General features: G+C 43.1%; 1 protein-coding gene across 1 annotated transcript in view; it reads right to left on the bottom strand.

Annotated features, from left to right (window-relative positions):
* The window catches only part of gas7b (growth arrest-specific 7b), a 76,998-nt gene that overhangs the window by 47,090 nt on the left and 11,499 nt on the right, over positions 1-18,409 (bottom strand). The window contains exon 2 of the mRNA XM_086140220.1: positions 5,185-5,302. Coding sequence (XP_085996346.1) covers positions 5,185-5,302 — 118 coding nt within the window. The remainder of the gene's footprint in view (positions 1-5,184; positions 5,303-18,409) is intronic.

Below are 18,409 nucleotides of genomic sequence, written 5' to 3'. Positions count from 1 at the left end.
GTGTGTGTGTGTTTGCTGACATAACAATACAGTTCCGCTCAAATCAATACATGTGTTATCGCTAAAGACTTGCAGTCATTTGCAGTTTTACATAAAGACTGCAGGGGGTCGGGGAGGGGATCATGGGCGTCCACGATAACGTCGAGCACTTAAACGCCACCACGTTGGGTTTCCAGGCAACTGGCTCTTCAGTGTCAGACTCAACGCAGGTGAGATTTCAATCTCCAGATACAGCGGAGCATAAGATGAAGTTTCTCATCAGCTGCCTAGTCACAGAAACGCCATCAATCAACCTCCAAAATTACTTTAATCGTCTTAATTACGGGAGCGGCTCATCCGCTCTCCGCCGGGGCCCGTCTGATGGCGGATTCAACGTGTCAATGGCGTCGTGCCGCGAGAAGACCAGGGGGTTAAAAAAAAAATAATAATAACAAGACGTCTGCGTTTACTGGTTCCTTGAAACGCAGCCGAGCGTCGCGTCGGAGGAGCAGGTGCATCAGGAAATGCCTGAATGGAAACGTTCAAAAAGAAGGTCTGAAAAACGAAGTAAAAAAAAATAAAAAAGTAAAACAAAAACAAGCTTCCATCGGCTTTTCGTCCGCCGACGGTGATGCCAGACATTCCTGATTTGAAACAAAAAAAAAAAAGGGGAGGAAATGGCCTACTTAGCTCAGACGTGTCTATATATCTTATTTATAACCACATGACATGTGTCCCTGATGCTTTCGCTCCTCTGCTGTCGATTTTTTTTATTTTATTTTTTGTTATCCTTCAGAGCAGTCCTTCAATGCTACATCTTATCCCGGTGACAGAGGACGTGACAGATGATCTCTTTTGGTCGCCCAATGATGACACGGAAGGAGCAGAAAAGGCCGCTGTTGTGGAGAAAAAGTTGGCAAAGAGTTGCATAATAGTTCACTGCATGATATATATATTATATATATATATATTATATAATATATTATATATTATAAACGTATATATATATATACGTTTATAATATATAATATATATATATATACGTTTCTTATTTGCATGTATTGATGGATTTCTGTGCCTCAGATTGGAGATGTTTGTTGCCTTTAGAAATTATGGTTTTCCGCTGCAGTTTAACATCCAAGAGACTTCAAAAAAACCTGATCTTTCTTTCATCAAATTGATGTTTTACCTGATATACAGAGTTATAAATTGATGATAACTCTGTTGTATTACGCATATACCGTCAGAAATAGAAATTGACAAAAAAACATCAATGTTGGCTGAATAAGATCTGCTACCTTTAATCATTTCCTAATGGTACATAGTAGTCGGTTAGTAAGAAAAACTGCCAAAAAAAAAGTCTAATTCTAAATTCTGCTTTTGGATTTTTTTCTTTGAATCTGCACAAAAATCAAGACTTGATCAGGTTTGAGGTTATTATGACGTAAGTTCTAAGTTAATTTGAATCAGGCTTTATCTAAAAATAGGTGGGTTTGAAGCCCCCCTGGTTGAATTGTGTGTGTGTGTGTGTGTGTGTGTGTGTGTGTGTGTGTGTGTGTGTGTGTGTGTGTGTGTGTGTGTGTGTGTGTGGAGGGGGGGGTGAATGAAGAGTGTGAGGAGGTCTCTACAAACCGCTGCGCCCCTGCAACACAGGAAGGAAAACCTCAAAAAACACAGGCCCTGACACAAGGACGCACAGCCCTCACCCACGCACAGACCTCTGTCGCTATGGCGATACAGCAACACAAACTCACTCGCGCACACACACACACACACACAAACACACAGGACAGCGTCTGAATACAACTGCAACGAAAGGGAAGTCCAGCGAAAAAACAGCGGAGACTCTATAAATACCGATTGTTTGAGTGAAAATGTTATCAGATGGACATGTTTGGAAAACTGCTGCCGCCTTGCAAAGAAAAATGTCAACTTTCGGCGAGAGTTATTATTATGATGTTTCGGATGAAGGGCAGTTGCAGAGCCGCATCTATTCAGGAGACTGGGTTTCGCCTGTGGTTCCGGGATAAGACAGAGTCCAGCCGGGGAAGATGAAGCTTTCGACGCCTGCCGTCTCTCCGGCAAAACTGAAAAGGACGCATGAGGTCTTCACCGCGGCAACATCCAGAGTCTGGCTTGTCTTCTGTTTTTGACTTTTCGGTCATTAAGGTCTAATTTACTCCAAAGGAAAAGGAGGACACGAAAAGGGAAGGCGGGAGGGAGGGAGTGAGTGACTCCCCTGGTCTGGGTGTGGCCCTCGGCTTATTTTAGCATCCCTCTGCGGGCCGCGACTTGAACCGCAGCAAACGTGATCAGAGACTTGGGAAGATGCGAAACGGCCCCGCAGGTGGGCGACAGGCGCTTCTGTCAAGTAACTGCGAAGCCACGGTCGCAATTTGCACAGGTGAACAGAGTCCAACGCTTGTAAAGAGCGGGGGAGGGCTTTGGATGAGTACACAAACCACGCGGATGTCCCGCCGAAGACTCCTCCGACTTAATTACAACGTGTCAGCGGTCCTGATCTACGGTTTTCTTTCGGGTACAATCGTGTCCCCGGCAGCCATTAGTCTGCACTCCGTCTTCACGTCTAAATGCGGCCATATCGCGTGTTACCTCCCCTTTAGGACCGTTTCTCGGTAAACAACCACCTGGCAGGGACACGCGGTTGTGAGCCGGCGGTTTAACGTCAGATGTGTGAGTGCTGCAGTTTGTATGCATGGGTATGTGTGTTTTTAGACAGGCTTTTGACAAAATTAATATCATTTTCATTTCATTCATTTTTCAGCCGCTCCATAAATGATTGATACTTTGTTTATTGCTGTTACAGTTTTACTGGAAGCTGATACGTTGTTTGTTTTTCTTTAGTCCAACTCAGGAAGGTTTCAGTTTGAACTCAAATTGAATCTCAGAATGGTTTCCAGTCCAACATTTGTGGCGGATCAAGCGTTGAAATTATTCATTCATTCAACGATTAATTCGTTATCTGTACCACTTATGCTGCGCTCAGACTCACAGGGTGCTGGAGCCCATCCAGATGTCACCGGGCAAGAGGTGGGGTTCGCCCTGGACTGGTCGTTGGTCAGAAATACAACCATGCACTCATTCATTTACACACCTTATAGAAAGAAACAAACAATCACCTAAACATTCACACATCATTTAGAAACCGACAGTAAAGCCATTTACTCGCTCATATTGAGATACAACCATCCATATTATTGAGACATGCAACAAATGAATTCACTCATCCACGCGTCATACAGACATACATTGCAAACACTCCCATATAACACAAAAACATAAGGTAAAAATCGTTCACCCGCTTCTTCACACGTCATGTACAGATGCACAACGATTCACGCATTCATTTATATTTCATATAGATTCACTCCAATAGAGACACACAACCATTCGCTTTCCCCATCACACATCATATTGAGACATAGAGAACAACCATTCACTCACTCATATAGAGACAAAAAAATCATTCCCTTTCTCTTTCACACATCATTTAGAGACATATAACCACCCGCTCTCATTCACAAATCGTATAGACATACAGTACAGATATTCATTTTCTCATTCAGACGTCTGTGTAGTTCAGCGTTTCCAAACCACTGCACATTAGTGTGCCGTGAGAGATCATCAGGTGTGCCGCGGAAAAATGCCCACTTTCACCTGATTGGTCCGAAAATAATTTATTCAACGCAAATAATGTGTCTTCCTATGTCTACGTGGGCAGCGTGCCCATTCGATGGCAACGGGTAGTGAATTAACCTGTCCATCTGTGTGTCAGAGTGATTAGTGATGCTTTGCGTGATACATTTTTAAAATAAAAAGTACTTGTATCTGCGTAAACAAACAGGCAGCATTGTTGAAAACTACCAAGACGAGTGAGAAAGCAGTGAAAGCTTGCTACAAAGCTGAACTCATCTTTAAATCCAAACAGCCACACATCGTAGGAAAATATTAATACTACCTGCCGGCAAAATCATTGTAGAAGAAATGCTCGGCTCTGGCGTTGATAAAGAAATAGCCAGTTCTCTCAAATAATACCATTTTCAGACATATTGATGACATATCTTCAGACATTGAAAAAAGTGTTATGGAAAAGTTGCACATCAGTGGGAAATTTGCATTGCAACTTGATGAATCTACATATATTAGATATATTAGATTTCACACTAAGTAAATTGAGACCACGGTTTCATTCTAATTCGTTAAAAAATGTTTTTGACATATATATTTGGTGGTGTGCCGTGTGATTTTTCTAATGTAAAATATGTGCCGTGGCTCAAAAAAGGTTGGGAAACACTGGTGTAGTTTAAAGTCTTCCATGGGTATAATGGAAAATCAAATATCAGTTTAATTACCCTCCTACTGAGTGACAAAAAAGACTTACATGGATGTAGCCACACTGAAGCTAAAGCGTGTGTGTTTCACAGTGTGTGTCTGAAGTCCTTCTGTTTCTAAACTTTAACGCACCCTCACGGGCGCATCCGGTCGGCATCCGCGGCAAGACACCGTTGTCATCAGTCAGGTAGCGCTGCAAGTTCACCCGCGGGGATTGTAAAGCCACGACTGTTTAGTCGGCAGAACAGAGGAGAGTATTACGCTGATTCCATGCCAGTGTTTGTCTGTTTGCGTCCGGGGAGACACTGAGCAGCGATTGTGTTGTAAGAAACAAGGCAGCATCAGCAGGATCAGTGCAAGGCCCCGATGAGCCTCGCCTCGCCTCGCCTCGGCACCGTACTATCACCGCCGGGGTCAACAAGTGAACGCTAAACTCCATTGCAGAAGACGAAAGCAGTCATCATGTTACGGATCACTTGGTAACAAGCTTAAAACGGCTGACAATATCCTACCCAGTATATATGCAGTATATAATCTTGAATCCAAAAAAAATCCCATTATGCTGTAAGAGGACAGGAGCTGGTAACAATCATTGGCAGATTATTTTGGCGTTTACGAGCAGAAACACGCCCATTGGGAGTGTTGAAATTGTTAATGAGCTGTTAGTGATACTTGTTAGCTAATTGTGTGTATGGGTGTGTGTGTGTGTGTGGTGGGGGGGTCATGAAAAACCGAAGGGGATTTACTGCCGACGACGATTTTGACGAAATCTTTCCAGTAACAACGCTGCTGGGTTTCCTCAAAATGAATCCAAAAACTGTTTTTGTGTTTTGCTTTCGGTTTTTCTCTCACCGTTGCTGGTGGTGTTGACGTAATATCGACGCCCCTGCGGCGACATGTAGCACCTCCAGTGGGGAGGGAGAGGGTCTCGGAGATCCTCTACGGGGAGCTGGCTCAGAGACGCCGTCCTCTGTCGAGATAGGAAAAGGCCATGCAAATGGTTAGCGGCGCGGAAAAAAAAATTTGAACGGTTTTGAAAGAGGAAAGAAAAAAAAAATAAATGCTCCATAAATTGATGATAAAAGATGATACGTGCAGCCTTGTGCTCAGAGTTAAATAAGGTTCTCATTTCCTCAAGTATTTCACAACCAACAACCGATGACATCATAGCAGAGCCACTGCTGCCACACAGAGAAGGAGGAACTGGCAGGCTCTCAGTTTCACTCACTCGCAGCTCCAGCGTGCGTGTATGTGTGTGTGTGTGTGTGTGTGTGTGTGTGTGTGTGTGTGTGTGCGCATATGCAAGATGCAGCTGAAGAACACAAGAGAACATACAGGCGAACGGTGCACATCTGCACCCGATTAGAGGGAGAACAACAGGCTTGGTCCGTTGTAACACATCGTGAAGATGTCTGGACACTTGGGAGCCAGATGAAATTCCATATCAGCTTTTCTTTTCTTTTCTTTTCTTTTTCTATATATTTTTTAAATCAGGGAGGGGGGCAAGTTGTTCATTCATCGCATGCCTGTTGCTGTAAGTTACTGTGAGGAAACTTTATCTCCGCAGTTTAGATATGTACCCCAGCGGACCAAAAAAGAGGATCGGGAGAAATTGCAGTCATAACATCTATAAATAAATATATACAGAGTGAGATAGATAAAAAAAAAAAAAATCTGATTTCTCCACAAGCTTATGTGACATAGATAGATAGATAGATAGATAGATAGATAGATAGATAGATAGATAGATAGATAGATAGATAGATAGATAGATAGATAGATAGATAGATGGATGGATGGATGGATGGATGGATGGATGGATGGATGGATGGATGGATGGATGGATGGATGGATGGATGGATGGATAGATAGATAGATAGATAGATAGATAGATAGATAGATAGATAGATAGATAGATAGATAGATAGATAGATAGATAGATAGATAGATAGATAGATAGATAGATGGATAGATAGACAGATAGATAGATAGATAGATAGATAGATAGATAGATAGATAGATAGTTCTGTATATGTATATACATATATATATATATATAGTGCGATGGATAAAAAATGTACCAGTAACATATTTTTAAATAATCATGAATTATGTACATGATAGTAATGTTTTGAATGTACTGGCATGAAGTGCAGGAGATGTTGTTAAAGAAAGAAAGAAAGAAAGAAAGAAAGAAAGAAAGAAAGAAAGAAAGAAAGAAAGAAAGAAAGAAAGAGAGAAAGAAAGAAAGAACATTGGTTATATTTTGAAGGTGGCGTCTCCTTTAAGCCAGCAGATGCAGGCTAGTTTAAGTATTTTATCTGACAAGAATTAGAGGTAAACAAAAATCCAGACTGTGGAGAAAATATCTCGATGGAGCCCAAGTTTGGTTTGGGTTTACAGATGTTTCAGTTTGAGTCGGGAAAAAAAAAGAAAATCTTCTTTGAACCGGTCAAGAGCCTTTTATTCGGACGTTTTTTCGTATAAGTGATGAATGTCATGTTGGACACACTTGTCAATCCAGCAATGGCCTGGTTCTTAAATTGCAAATAGAGCTGGTGGTGAAAGCTGCTCCCATTGCTTATGCTTTTATTACAGCCATATTAATGATTGGTTACGCTTTTTTTTTTTGAGAATGTTTTTCTTAACTTATCATCCAAGTCGGCTTATTGGGCTCAACAGTTACCACCCTATTTTTTCTCTGATTCATTTTCCCATCATTTTCTCCATAGATGTTTTAAAAAATACCTAAATGTGAGTTTTTCAGCTTGAAACCAAGACAACCGGCCAGCGGATGAATCATCGCCGTAAAATACTGTATTTGGTTAAAGGAAAAAAAAAAAAATCAAAAATAAAATTAAAAGGAACACAGAAAAAATGCAAAGCAAGGTTATTTAAAGACCTAAGGAACTGTTATTACCATGAACCACCGTTAATTACAGAATAAGTCTGCTCCAAAGTTTCCTCCTCCATGAGTCTTACTCTCATCTGTAAAATAAATTAATGTATCATATCTTTTATTTATTTTACAGTTGTGCAGGTTCACGTCTAGAAGCCTGAAGGTTAAGTGAGCTGAGTCAATGACAGCATCTTTAACAGCACCGGAGATCGTCATTCGTCGGTCAGCAGACGTTACGGTTCGTCGAGAAAAAAATCCTAAAAGCGACAACGGATGGAACTTTCGCTTTTCCGGATCACGACGCCGAAGAGCTCATTACAACAACACCTTCCTCTGTGAGTCGCACCATCTGCCCACCAGATGCCCCCGTGCTTTCCTGTCTCTCCTCGTCCCCTGACCTTCCCGCAACCCCCCCGCTCTGCCGCTTTCCCTCGGCCCGTGCGTCGGGTCGGTGTTATTTTGCACTCCCACCAGGGGAGGCACTAAATTTACACTCCCGCGCCAATTTTTACAATCTTATCCGCCTTTTGTTAGCGGTGGATATTGATTTAAGCGCAAACATCCCCGGAGATACGAACGGAGCCACCAGGGAAAATGAAGTCATTAGATGTTACAGCGGAAGAATAGAAACCCGCAGAATGAATCCATGTCAGACGCACCGACTTGCGATTCATAGACAATAAATACAATTGTCCTTTCAGAGTCTTGGAAATTATGTGGTGTTTAATATTATACCAGTGAAGGAAATGGAAGGATATAACTTTCAATATGTCCGCCTCAACAGAGCTACGGATACAACAGCGACAAATGCTTCAGGCGCATTTTGGTGTTTCCGCTATCGATGGATGAAATGGTGAAAACGAAGAAACACGTCTGTTAAATCCGTCTTCGTCAACAGTCGCTTTCACACTGAAGGAAGTTCCTGCAGAAACTATGACGTCTACTGGCCTAAAGTAGACCGATTCTTCGTGCATTCTGACAGCATAGTTCCAAGAACCATTTTAGCTCCTATTCTGAGGCAAGGTCTTTTTACGGTTCCATAGCAACTCATGTGAAGCAGATGCTTGGTGAAACTCATAAGCCGCACCCATTACGAGATATTCGCGATGGACTGTTGAGCACCATTTTTAAAAACTACTGCGATCGCTGATCGGCTATATTCTTGCGACGAAACAGACAGAGATGTTGAGAAAAGGACCGAAGAAGATGTCCAAGCTCTTCTGGGCTGCTGAAATTGCAGTGGAAAAGAAATATTTTGGCCAAAAAATAAGTACGGAGTTAGCTACCAATGGGCTTCTTCACATGGCAAAGCAGTGGAGAGAGAAGAAAAACACTTAAAGCCGATTTGATAATACATGGCTATCATTCCCGAAATGAAGAACAGACAGTAAATGCTGTGACAACCTCGCTCTCAATGTTGTCCGAGTCCTTTTCCACTTCTGAGAAGTTTTGTTTTTGAGTTTGGTGCTTAAAGGGATGAATCACAGATGTCACGCCGGTCCCTCGCATGGTCCTTTACTGCATGCGCAAATGCAAAACTAAAACATCCCCCCGCGGGAGGGCAGTTCCTTGGACGAAATTCAAGCTGGACAGTTCTAAGAACATTTCGCTCCGAAAACAGCTATTGTCATCAGCGGAGTCCCTGGAACTCTGGAAATGATAAATTGCTGTTGCATTACTGTGTGACCAATATGGAGCGTACTATTGTGCGAGGCAGTTAAATGAATGGTACTTTTTCTGTGCCTGCTTTATTAAGAGGCGTTCTTTTTGCAGGGTAAATCATTCTGTTAGATAAGTGCAATTTGCCATGAATTGAAAACCTGAAATTGAAATAGGCTGCACTCGTAAACAAGGGGTCCGAATCATCTCTGGGAGGCCGGCTGACAACCAATGAGAATCCTACCGTCGGCGGCCGTGATAAATGGAATATTACAGTTGAAAAGGGCAAACGTCCGAATCCATCTTTGTTGCGCTCGATGCGACGAAACTAAAAGTTGTCTGCTTCTTTTGGTATGATGGCAGGTGAACTGCTGAGAGGTGGTTTGGCCATGCTGAGTCAGCAGAAGAGAATCTCCGGGCGACGAGAGCTCGTACCGATCAGACAAGAAGAGGCATCGGTTGAGTTTGGATCGCTTGTAAATGAACTTTAATTTGTCCATAACAAGGGTCTGTGGAACTGCACTGATTGGATTACGCATTCATTCAAAGTATCCCAGAAACTCCTTAACGGATCCCGGCAGACCAAATCAAACAACCCCGTTCGTGTCACGGCAGAGGCCGTCGTAAATCCAGTCCTGGTTCTTGGGAGATGCGAGAACGCTCTCACATCAAAGAGGCAAACGTTAACAGAGTTTTAAATGTCCGGGGCCGGATGCTTCACTCCCGAAGAACACGCCGCCGCTCCGTGCAAATATGAGGATAATAAATCTACAACATGCGCTAAAGAGACACAGATGCTGCAGCTGAAGTCAGGAATGAAGTACGGTTCAAATGCGCGGATGTGTGAGTTAATACGCCGGATAAAAAATGTTGAATTTTTCATTAAAACACAAGGCCGACACCGATGGCGAATGGACCCCATTAACTGAATAATCACGGAAATTTATAGCGAAAGCGTAAATATTGCGATTCATGTTTTGTGTCCGCGGAACAAGTTCATGCTGATCCTGTCTTTGAATCAAGTGACCGTGCACATCGATGGCCGGGGAAATGAATTTTCAGCATTTAAGAAGGTTTAATAACAGGGGGGAATTGACATGATTTCTCCAAGAGAGCTGACCCGTCGATTGTTGTCACACATTCTAATCCGTGATCTACATCTTAATCCTTTCGGGAGAAAGTCGGCGTTACAGCCTGTTACCGTGGCGACAGCCCCCCCCCCCCCCCCTTTTGAATTGAGCCATTTTTGAGGTACTTGGGTGAAGTTATCTTTTTCTTTTCTTTTCTTTTCACCCGTCTCTGAGAAACTAATATGGAGCCTTGAGCAGAGTCTCTCTGCAGGTTCTGGCGACGTTCCTGGCCGCGTCCTTCAGATACGCTATAGTTTGGTCATATGACCACTCAGTGAGATGATAGCGGAATATTGTTTTCACTCTTCTAGGCTGGTTCGCTTCCTAGAAGCAGGCAAAAACAGATGGGAGTGGGCCGGCTGTGGTTGGAAGGATAATAAGCCAAAAATGTTGGACGTGAAGCTACATTTGTTTTTGAACTGTTCTGACATATTAGAAATCTTCTGCGTGGTGGCATTCTGCTTCCAAACGAGCGGCATTGCAAAGCTTCACCCCTTGACGATTCCTGACGTGAGGAAGAGAATGGGACGGGGAGGACACCTTTTGTGGCGGAAAAGTGTGACGAATCTTAAGCCAGCTTGTCCCGGCATATGCAACATTAAATAATGCACCGTTCCAGATGGTTAACTTTCTACGCCCCGGACCGCCGTCGGCTCCGCACTCACAGCACGCCAGAAAAGCCCCCGGCAGACGGGACCGGGACTCATCCCGGCCGGCGAAGACTGAAGAGGGACCGCATGAATCACGCCGGCTGTCAAACACACATGTCCGTTCACCAGTATGCCTCCGTCCAAACCTAACTTTTAATTTTTGTGTCAATACACCAGTCTTTTTTTGAAGACAGGGAGAAATGCAGCGATGCTAAGCTAATGGCAACGACATACCATCCGCTGTTGGAAATGTGGTTGAATTTAGTTAAACTTAAAGTGCCTCCTTTCTGAGCCACAGGACTCGGTTTTAGTTTAAACCAATTGTAGCTCCTTTGCTTATTGTTCGTGGTGGCGGTTTGGGACGACAGAGAGCCAATCGGATCCTCCTGACCGGCATTGGAATACATATTTTAACATATCGGAAATTTGGGTCGACAGTCTTCTGGCCCCCGGGGGACAATCCGGGGCAAAAGCAGCAGGAATTTATCCATTTTCCTTGTTTTAGTAAATTTATTGCCAAAAAATCCTCCGTGATGAACTCGGCGTCCCCACAGACACAAAAAACAGGCGAAGCGAGGCGGCTCAATTGGGATAAAAGTTAGAATTTTTACTCTTTTGGACAGAAATAATCGCCATTACAACTTGAACAATCCCGTTCCGAGTTCCAGCTGGAATCGGTCGTAACGCTTGACCCTTTTGGTCACCAGAAAGTAAAACCGACAATACATGTTACTTCTGTCTTGTCTCAGAAATACATTTTCAGCTCACTGTCACAGATCGTTTTGCCGCCGCACAGTGGAACCCCACTTGGTTTACTGATGTTTTCTGGTTCAAAAAAGGTCATAATTCCAGGAGTTAAACAGTAAATCTCTGCATGTGAAGGGGCCTTCGCTGTTTCTCGACAGTTAAGACACAACTTCAACGGGACTCAAGGACGGATAAATGCGATGAGATCATCTCTGGCGTACAACAGTCGCAGGTGTTGTAGTAAAAAGATTATATGTGACAGCAAGTATTAAGTAATGTTTTGTCCCTGAAAGTAATAACGCAGCGGCAACCCAAATGCAAATTTGCTGAGAAAATTTGACAGATATCACAAATGTCAACCCTGAAAGATCCATTCATGGAAATCAGAATGATGATACTGTATTTATTTTCTCATGCATTCAACAGCAGATCCCGTTACGGCGATAAATATCTTAAGGCATTTTTGGAGGTTTGGCTTGAAAATATTCAATCTCATGAGAAAACGGTGCATTGTCTAAAAAAGAAGTAACTAAACATGACAGTGGTCTTCTACTATAAACACATCCCAGGCTTTTCTTCCTTGGATTTCAGACATTTCCCACACACACACCCCAAACACTCAGCATCTATTATTATGGAAAACAAAATACCTCATGTCTTTCTATTGCAGTGACACTGGCTCTCTGCCTGGAAAACCAACAATAATGTGTAAATGGGAAAAAAAAAGGCTTGAAAGAAATACCCAGCTTCGTTTTGAGGCTGGTTTCTGAGCAGTGAATTGGGTTGCTAGCCTTTGACCTGGAAATCTCCAGGTTCGGAGTTGCAACCGGTGGAAAAAGACGTCAAGGTGTTTCAAACACCAACTTTCAGCTGACAGCAGCGGGGATGTACTTTATCTCTTACCCAACACCAGTCTTTATTTTTTCATTAAATCTGGGTCTGGACGCAATGTCAGTCCTATGGACATGTACAACATATGACAGTATTGAAAATAAAGTTGACTTTAGCCTCTTTTGGACAGAAAAGTTGTAGGGTCACAAACCAGAAGACCTTTTCTTCAGCCCATTTTTCACTGGTTCTGTCAATTTTGTCGCAAGTGGAAAGAAAACAGCTGACCAAAACGACCCGGTTCCTTAAAGTGTCTGAGAAACCGCAAAAAGTTCCTGCTGTAAGAGGCAAAGGGGCTTTTAACTTTGACAGATTGACTGATTTTCAGTAATACATGTCTTCATTTGTATTTCATTTGTAGCACTTTGGGCAATAGTTTGGTAAAGACAGGTAGAAGAGTTGTAGTGAGGGCACACAATAGCACAGTGCTTGGCACTTCAGCCTCGCAGGTTCGAGTCCAACAAGAGGGCCTTTCGGTAGGCACTTTTCCGTATCTGAAAGCGGGGTTCTCCGGTTTCCTGCACAGTCCAAAAACATGCAGTAGGTTCATTGGAGTCCCTAAATTGCCAAGACTGGTGAAGAGTTATACGTCTTCAAATGTGGCCCTGTGATCGACTGGTTCAGGGTGAACCCCGCCTCTTGTCCCCGTCCAATGACAGCTGGAATGAACGGATGAAGGAAGTAATTGAGAATTAATTTTGTATAGTTTCTTTTCAGACCATAACATGTCAAGACTCCACAACTGTCTCACTAAAAAAAATTAGCATGTGAGCGTGCGGCCAGCAGCTTGCAAAAAGTCTGCTACCGGATGTAAATGTCACGGGTCAGATGTTTCATGTCCATCTGAAGACGGCCTCAAAATGGTTTGCATTCAGCTGCAAGCGTTAAAGACCTGTTTACGCTCACTCATTGTTGCAATGACAGGCCACACATCATTTGTTTGTAGTTTGTTGTGGATTGCGGCTTCACTGCGTAGGATATACAGTCGTGTGGTTGTTTCGGGGAATCCAGCATCAGAGTAAGAGGAGCCTCCTGTGTCGGAATTACAGCCCTGTTTCCATGTTGTATATGGTTTTTAAGTTAAATGGTACGTTTCTGGTGTGGCAAGGGAGGACACTTTGGGGACTTTTGGGGCATTTTTCCTGACAGTTGATCTCAACTTCATCGAATCTCTGTCAAGAAGACTGACAACGGTATTGGATACTCATGTCTTGCCGAAAGGAGGTCACGCGGTATGTTCTTTCCCGGAGCAGAAGACCGTATCCTCATCTTGGTAGCAGATGCGTTATTGGGTTCTACACATGTTTGAACTGCACCGCCATGTTATTTTTGCAAGTCACATGACATCATGGCGTTCTCTCTTACTGTATGTTTCTGTCCTTATGTGCCACCAAACCATATCTCCTTGACAATGAGGAGGTCACATGACTCCATACGCTCAGCATGGAATCTGAAGAGGCTTTATGTCTGTTTACATTTAAAAGGATGTATTGATGCACTGATAACAGTCATTTTCTATATCTGTTTTTTCCCTCGTTCTAGCGCAGACAGCTATTTTTGATTTTGCCCCGCGAATGTTGGCCAAACTGGTAAAAAATATCTTATCTTGATTGACTTGAACCCAGAGAAGTCATACTGGGATGGCTGGCGCTGTTAACTCATTGATAGTGATGTGACGTAATCATAAATAATCAACTACAATTAAATACTCATTTATCATATCTAAAACAAATTATGTGCAACAGGAAAGTTACATCATTAAACTGCCAGAAAAATGCTTGTTTTTGGTTGCGAAGCTTCTCAGCCGTTTCCAACACAAAGAAGTAAACGCTGTGTTTCAAAACCGGATGACTAACCCATCCATCTGCATTTAGCAGGTTAGCAACATTTGAATGTTGCCGATTGTTCCGAAGAGCTGAGTCATGGGGCTCAACCGTCGTCACGTCATATCACATGTTTAGTTAAAGCCGGTCACCCACTCACTGGCTGGATGAGTGTGCAGTCTGAGCAACCCTTATTGCGACGGACGAGATTATCGGACTCACCGATAGTCCGCCTGACGTGAGAGAGCGTTTAGACGAAGGCGTGCCAGATTTTGCCACGTAGCGGCGGACATCGTCCCTCTGTGTGTGAACTGAACTTGACCTGCGGTGACTCCCTGTGGAAACATCTGGACTCGGGAGGAGGGGAATCTGCAGGGGTCAGGGATTGTCGGAGCAGCTGTTCGGCCTCCAGCTGGAAAGGATCCCGAGCTGGAGAGGATCCTGAACATGTACAAGCGCTTCAGAACATGGTTTTCTGTACACCAGTGGACTTCTGATGGAGGCCCTTAGATAGCTGCGGAATATCACCCAAAAGGGATATTATGTTTTAAACCTGCAACAAAGAATCAAGTCCAGCACAAAGAGCCTCACTCCTATGATTCAGCCTGGTTTCGGTGATTCCAGATTGCATTTTATCTATCTAGACACAAGGAAACACTTTCTCAGGGATGGAAAATCTGCAGTGAAACCATAGTTATAATCATTCTATATGACATTTCCTCTGTCTCCTTTATGACCGCAGTTTATAGTTTTGCTAGAAAACTCCTTCAGATTTGCAGCGTGGAAAGGATCCCGTCACTAAATGAGGCCTGACTGTAAAACACAGAGCAACCTGGGGTTCCCAAGGTATAAAGTACATTATAATGATGTAAACTCTGCCACCGTGCGCCCTTGATGAATTATAAATTGTAAAAAAAAAGATATTTTTAGTACTTAGCATCATTGTCGTGCCTCGTGCACGTATTCCTTCACCGCAGTTTTGAGCGTCCAGTTACTAGAACCGCATTTACAGCACTGCCGTCATGATGCAAAGGTTCACCCTCTCCTGATTAGCACAACGTGTCGCTAAATGCTGCCAAAAAATGCGCAAAAGGAAAGAGAGAGAAAGGAGCTGGAGAGGAAAAAGCGGGATTTTCCCAAATGTCGGTTTGCTCTTAACAGCCGTCCAAACTGCAGATGTTGGACATCAACTTTGCTGTATCGAATTAAGGACACCTTCTGTATTAATGGATGCGATATTACATCACACTCGGACTCGGTAGATGTTGTCAGACTGGAGCGCTGGGCGCTGCCAGAGAGGCAGATTTAGCTTTAAAGAAATACAAAATCTAGATGAGAGACAGACTTGGAAATGAAAAGAAGCGTAACGTTCAATGTTGGAGTCGATACTCCCAAAATGTGAGCTCAAAAATATGATAAAATGTCTCTTTGTCTGCATGGTAACACTGTACCGTTTGGACGATGTTATATTTTGTTCAATGAATGCACAACTTGAAAACAACAGCGTTAAATGGTCTCAACACATAGAGAAACTTAATCGCGCTTAACATTAGATAGCATTCACCCGTTCACACAGTCACAGAGCTGGCAAGGGAGGCGCCAACCAAACCATCGGGAGCAACTTGGGGTTCAATGTCTTTCCATAAGACATTTTGGCTTGTAGACGGGAGGAACTGGGAATTGAACTACGAAGCTTCCGGGCTCTATGGAAGGTTCGTAGTTCCACGGCCGCCCCTAACTGCAGGAGTGTCAACTGTCATGGGTTTCTTAGTCTGGCGGTTGAATTTGAACACTGTCCGATGTCAGAACCACTGATCGACCGACAACTGAAAAAATCTGGACAAAGACAATTAAGTGGTTCATATGTAAAGTACCCAGGTTCTACATCAGCAACAGGATCTTGCCTGACTATCAGTAGGGATGTACAATAATCCCTTGGTGTACCATGATTCTTTATGTGAGTGCACCTAGTTTGGAATATGCAACAATACAGTACTTATCGAAATCTTCTTGTCTTGGCAACTGGACTTGAATTTCTTCGCTCGAGGACGTTTCATCCCTCGTCCGAGAGGCTCCTTCCGTTCTAATAACCAATGGGGAGTTTCCGAATGTAACCGCTGCGTCCCAAAAACGCAGCGGTTACATTCGGAAACTCCCCATTGGTTATTGGGACGACTCCCCATTCGTCCTGGACGACTGAGAACCTCCACAGACAATAGCGCACTCCCTCACCATATTGCAGTTCACCTTTCCCATTATCAATGTATGGTGGATTTTTATCTTTTGGATATCTGATTTTATATTGTGGAATTTTCTGGTTGTTTGCAATAAAAAATATATTCTTCGATATTTATTATTTCAGTTATTTTTTCATGGAACAATAAGCATTTTTACAGGGTGGTGACCAACCAGAGCCCGGTGTTCTAAACCCCGGGCTCTGATTCGCTCGGCGACATTAGCATCATTCTTTGCAACTCCTGTGCACAGCATGCATTAAGCAACTTGTCCATTGCAGATCGCTGCGCAATCACTACTCGTAGTGTTACTCTGCAGGGTTGTGTTTGTGTGAATTATACAGGAAGTGATTAAAAGAGTATGAGAAAGATTCATCAGCAAGACAGAAGGACATAGAGATAGATAGCAAACGTGTGGCTGCGACACCAAGAGAAAAAAAAAAAAGTCATGTTAGCAATGTTCCACTCGTAAGACGTCCCCACGCATGAACTGATTTAGCTTTGCCTTGTTATTTGTGTCCTGACACTGTTCAATAAACTGGAAATGTTTTAGTTAATTGGCCAATATGATAGTCTTGTCTTTTCTAATTTTTTAATGTACTTCGTTATTATATTCTATGAAGTTTGTCAGCAAAAACCAAAATTAATTACAGTACCTTTCTATTTGTAATTGCTTTTTTTGTTTTTTTGAATTCTAACAATGAACTGCAGTTACTTCAAGCCATCGCATCCTCAGCTCAGACTGGATCCTCTCTGTGCGGCGACGTCAGACTGTACACCCTGTACTGTACGTGAGCACAGACCAAACAGATTCCAGCTGCATACTACGTACTGGAGCGACAGTAAACACACACGCGAACAAACACGCACACCGCAAACACAAAGCAGCAGTGTTTTTCTTGATGAGATGCAGCAGGCGAGCGTGCGCTGGTCTCCTGTATTGTTTTTTTAAATGTATATATTTTTTTCAAGAGCATCTGCCCCCCGTTCTCACCTCGTCCAGTCAGGGGATGCCGCGAGGTGTGACGGCAGGGGAAGTGTCTGTTTCCTATTATTCACTCATAAATACCTCCACCTTCCCTTTCTGGGCCGACACAGTGGGTGGGTGGGAAGTTCACATGGAGCCGCTGGTGGCCGTGTCCAAAATACGTGGTCACGGTGAAAAACGCGACCTCAAATCCTCACCAATGCAATATATTTTGATCGGGAGCCAAAAATCACTGGAGGTGCTAAACTGATAACCTCTGCCGTCACATGTAGGTTGTATGACCAGAGCTATCTGACTTTTTATCATATTCCCGTATCATATATTTTATCATATTCCCCATATTTTTTAACATATTCGCATATTCTGCATTTTAGCTTAACATTGACATATAAATATAACTTAATGGAGCTCGGCAAAGACTAAATACACTGAATGAAAGAAATGCTACATGAAAGGTTTGTAGTCAAATGACGATGGTGAAAAGAAGTGATCTAGACAGAGATGTTTGTGTAAAGATGTAACATTTTGAATTGTTTGTGCACAGCCAGCAAACACCTCCTTTTTAAAAATGAAAAAAATACAGCCTATGTGAGAAGCAACAGCCACTGCACCTCCGAGAGGATGCTGACAGAACTGCAGCATTTTTGAATTGTCTAAAATAAAACCAATTTCCTAAAATACCAATAACAAAATATGACAGGGTGGGATTTTTAATGGCTGCGTATTAAGTTACATTTCCAGCATTAAGTTGTCATGAGGTCTTGATTTGAAGTACGCAAAAAATAAAAAAATGTCACAGTCGCTCACTTTGGCACATCTGACAGGTTTGTTTGCTTAAGTGTTTTTTTTTCCTCACATCTTATGTACGCGACTGATGAAAACCATCAGCGGGTAGCGGCCATCCTCGGGCGTTACCGTGGGAATGGCTTTGGACAAGGACGGCTCATCCGGGATCTGTTGCCACCGCTGGTCTGCCGGTGGCGCCGCACTGACTCCTCTCTCTCACCTCATACGGACAGGAGACGCCTGCCTTCAACACGGGGATATGACTCATCGATT

Source organism: Fistularia commersonii, chromosome 33, assembly GCF_037954325.1.
Source record: "Fistularia commersonii isolate RoL2024-O1a breed Wild chromosome 33, RoL_Fcom_v1.0, whole genome shotgun sequence".
In the NCBI taxonomy this organism is placed as follows: Eukaryota; Metazoa; Chordata; class Actinopteri; order Syngnathiformes; family Fistulariidae; genus Fistularia; species Fistularia commersonii.
This window is presented reverse-complemented; position numbering and strand designations above follow the sequence as displayed.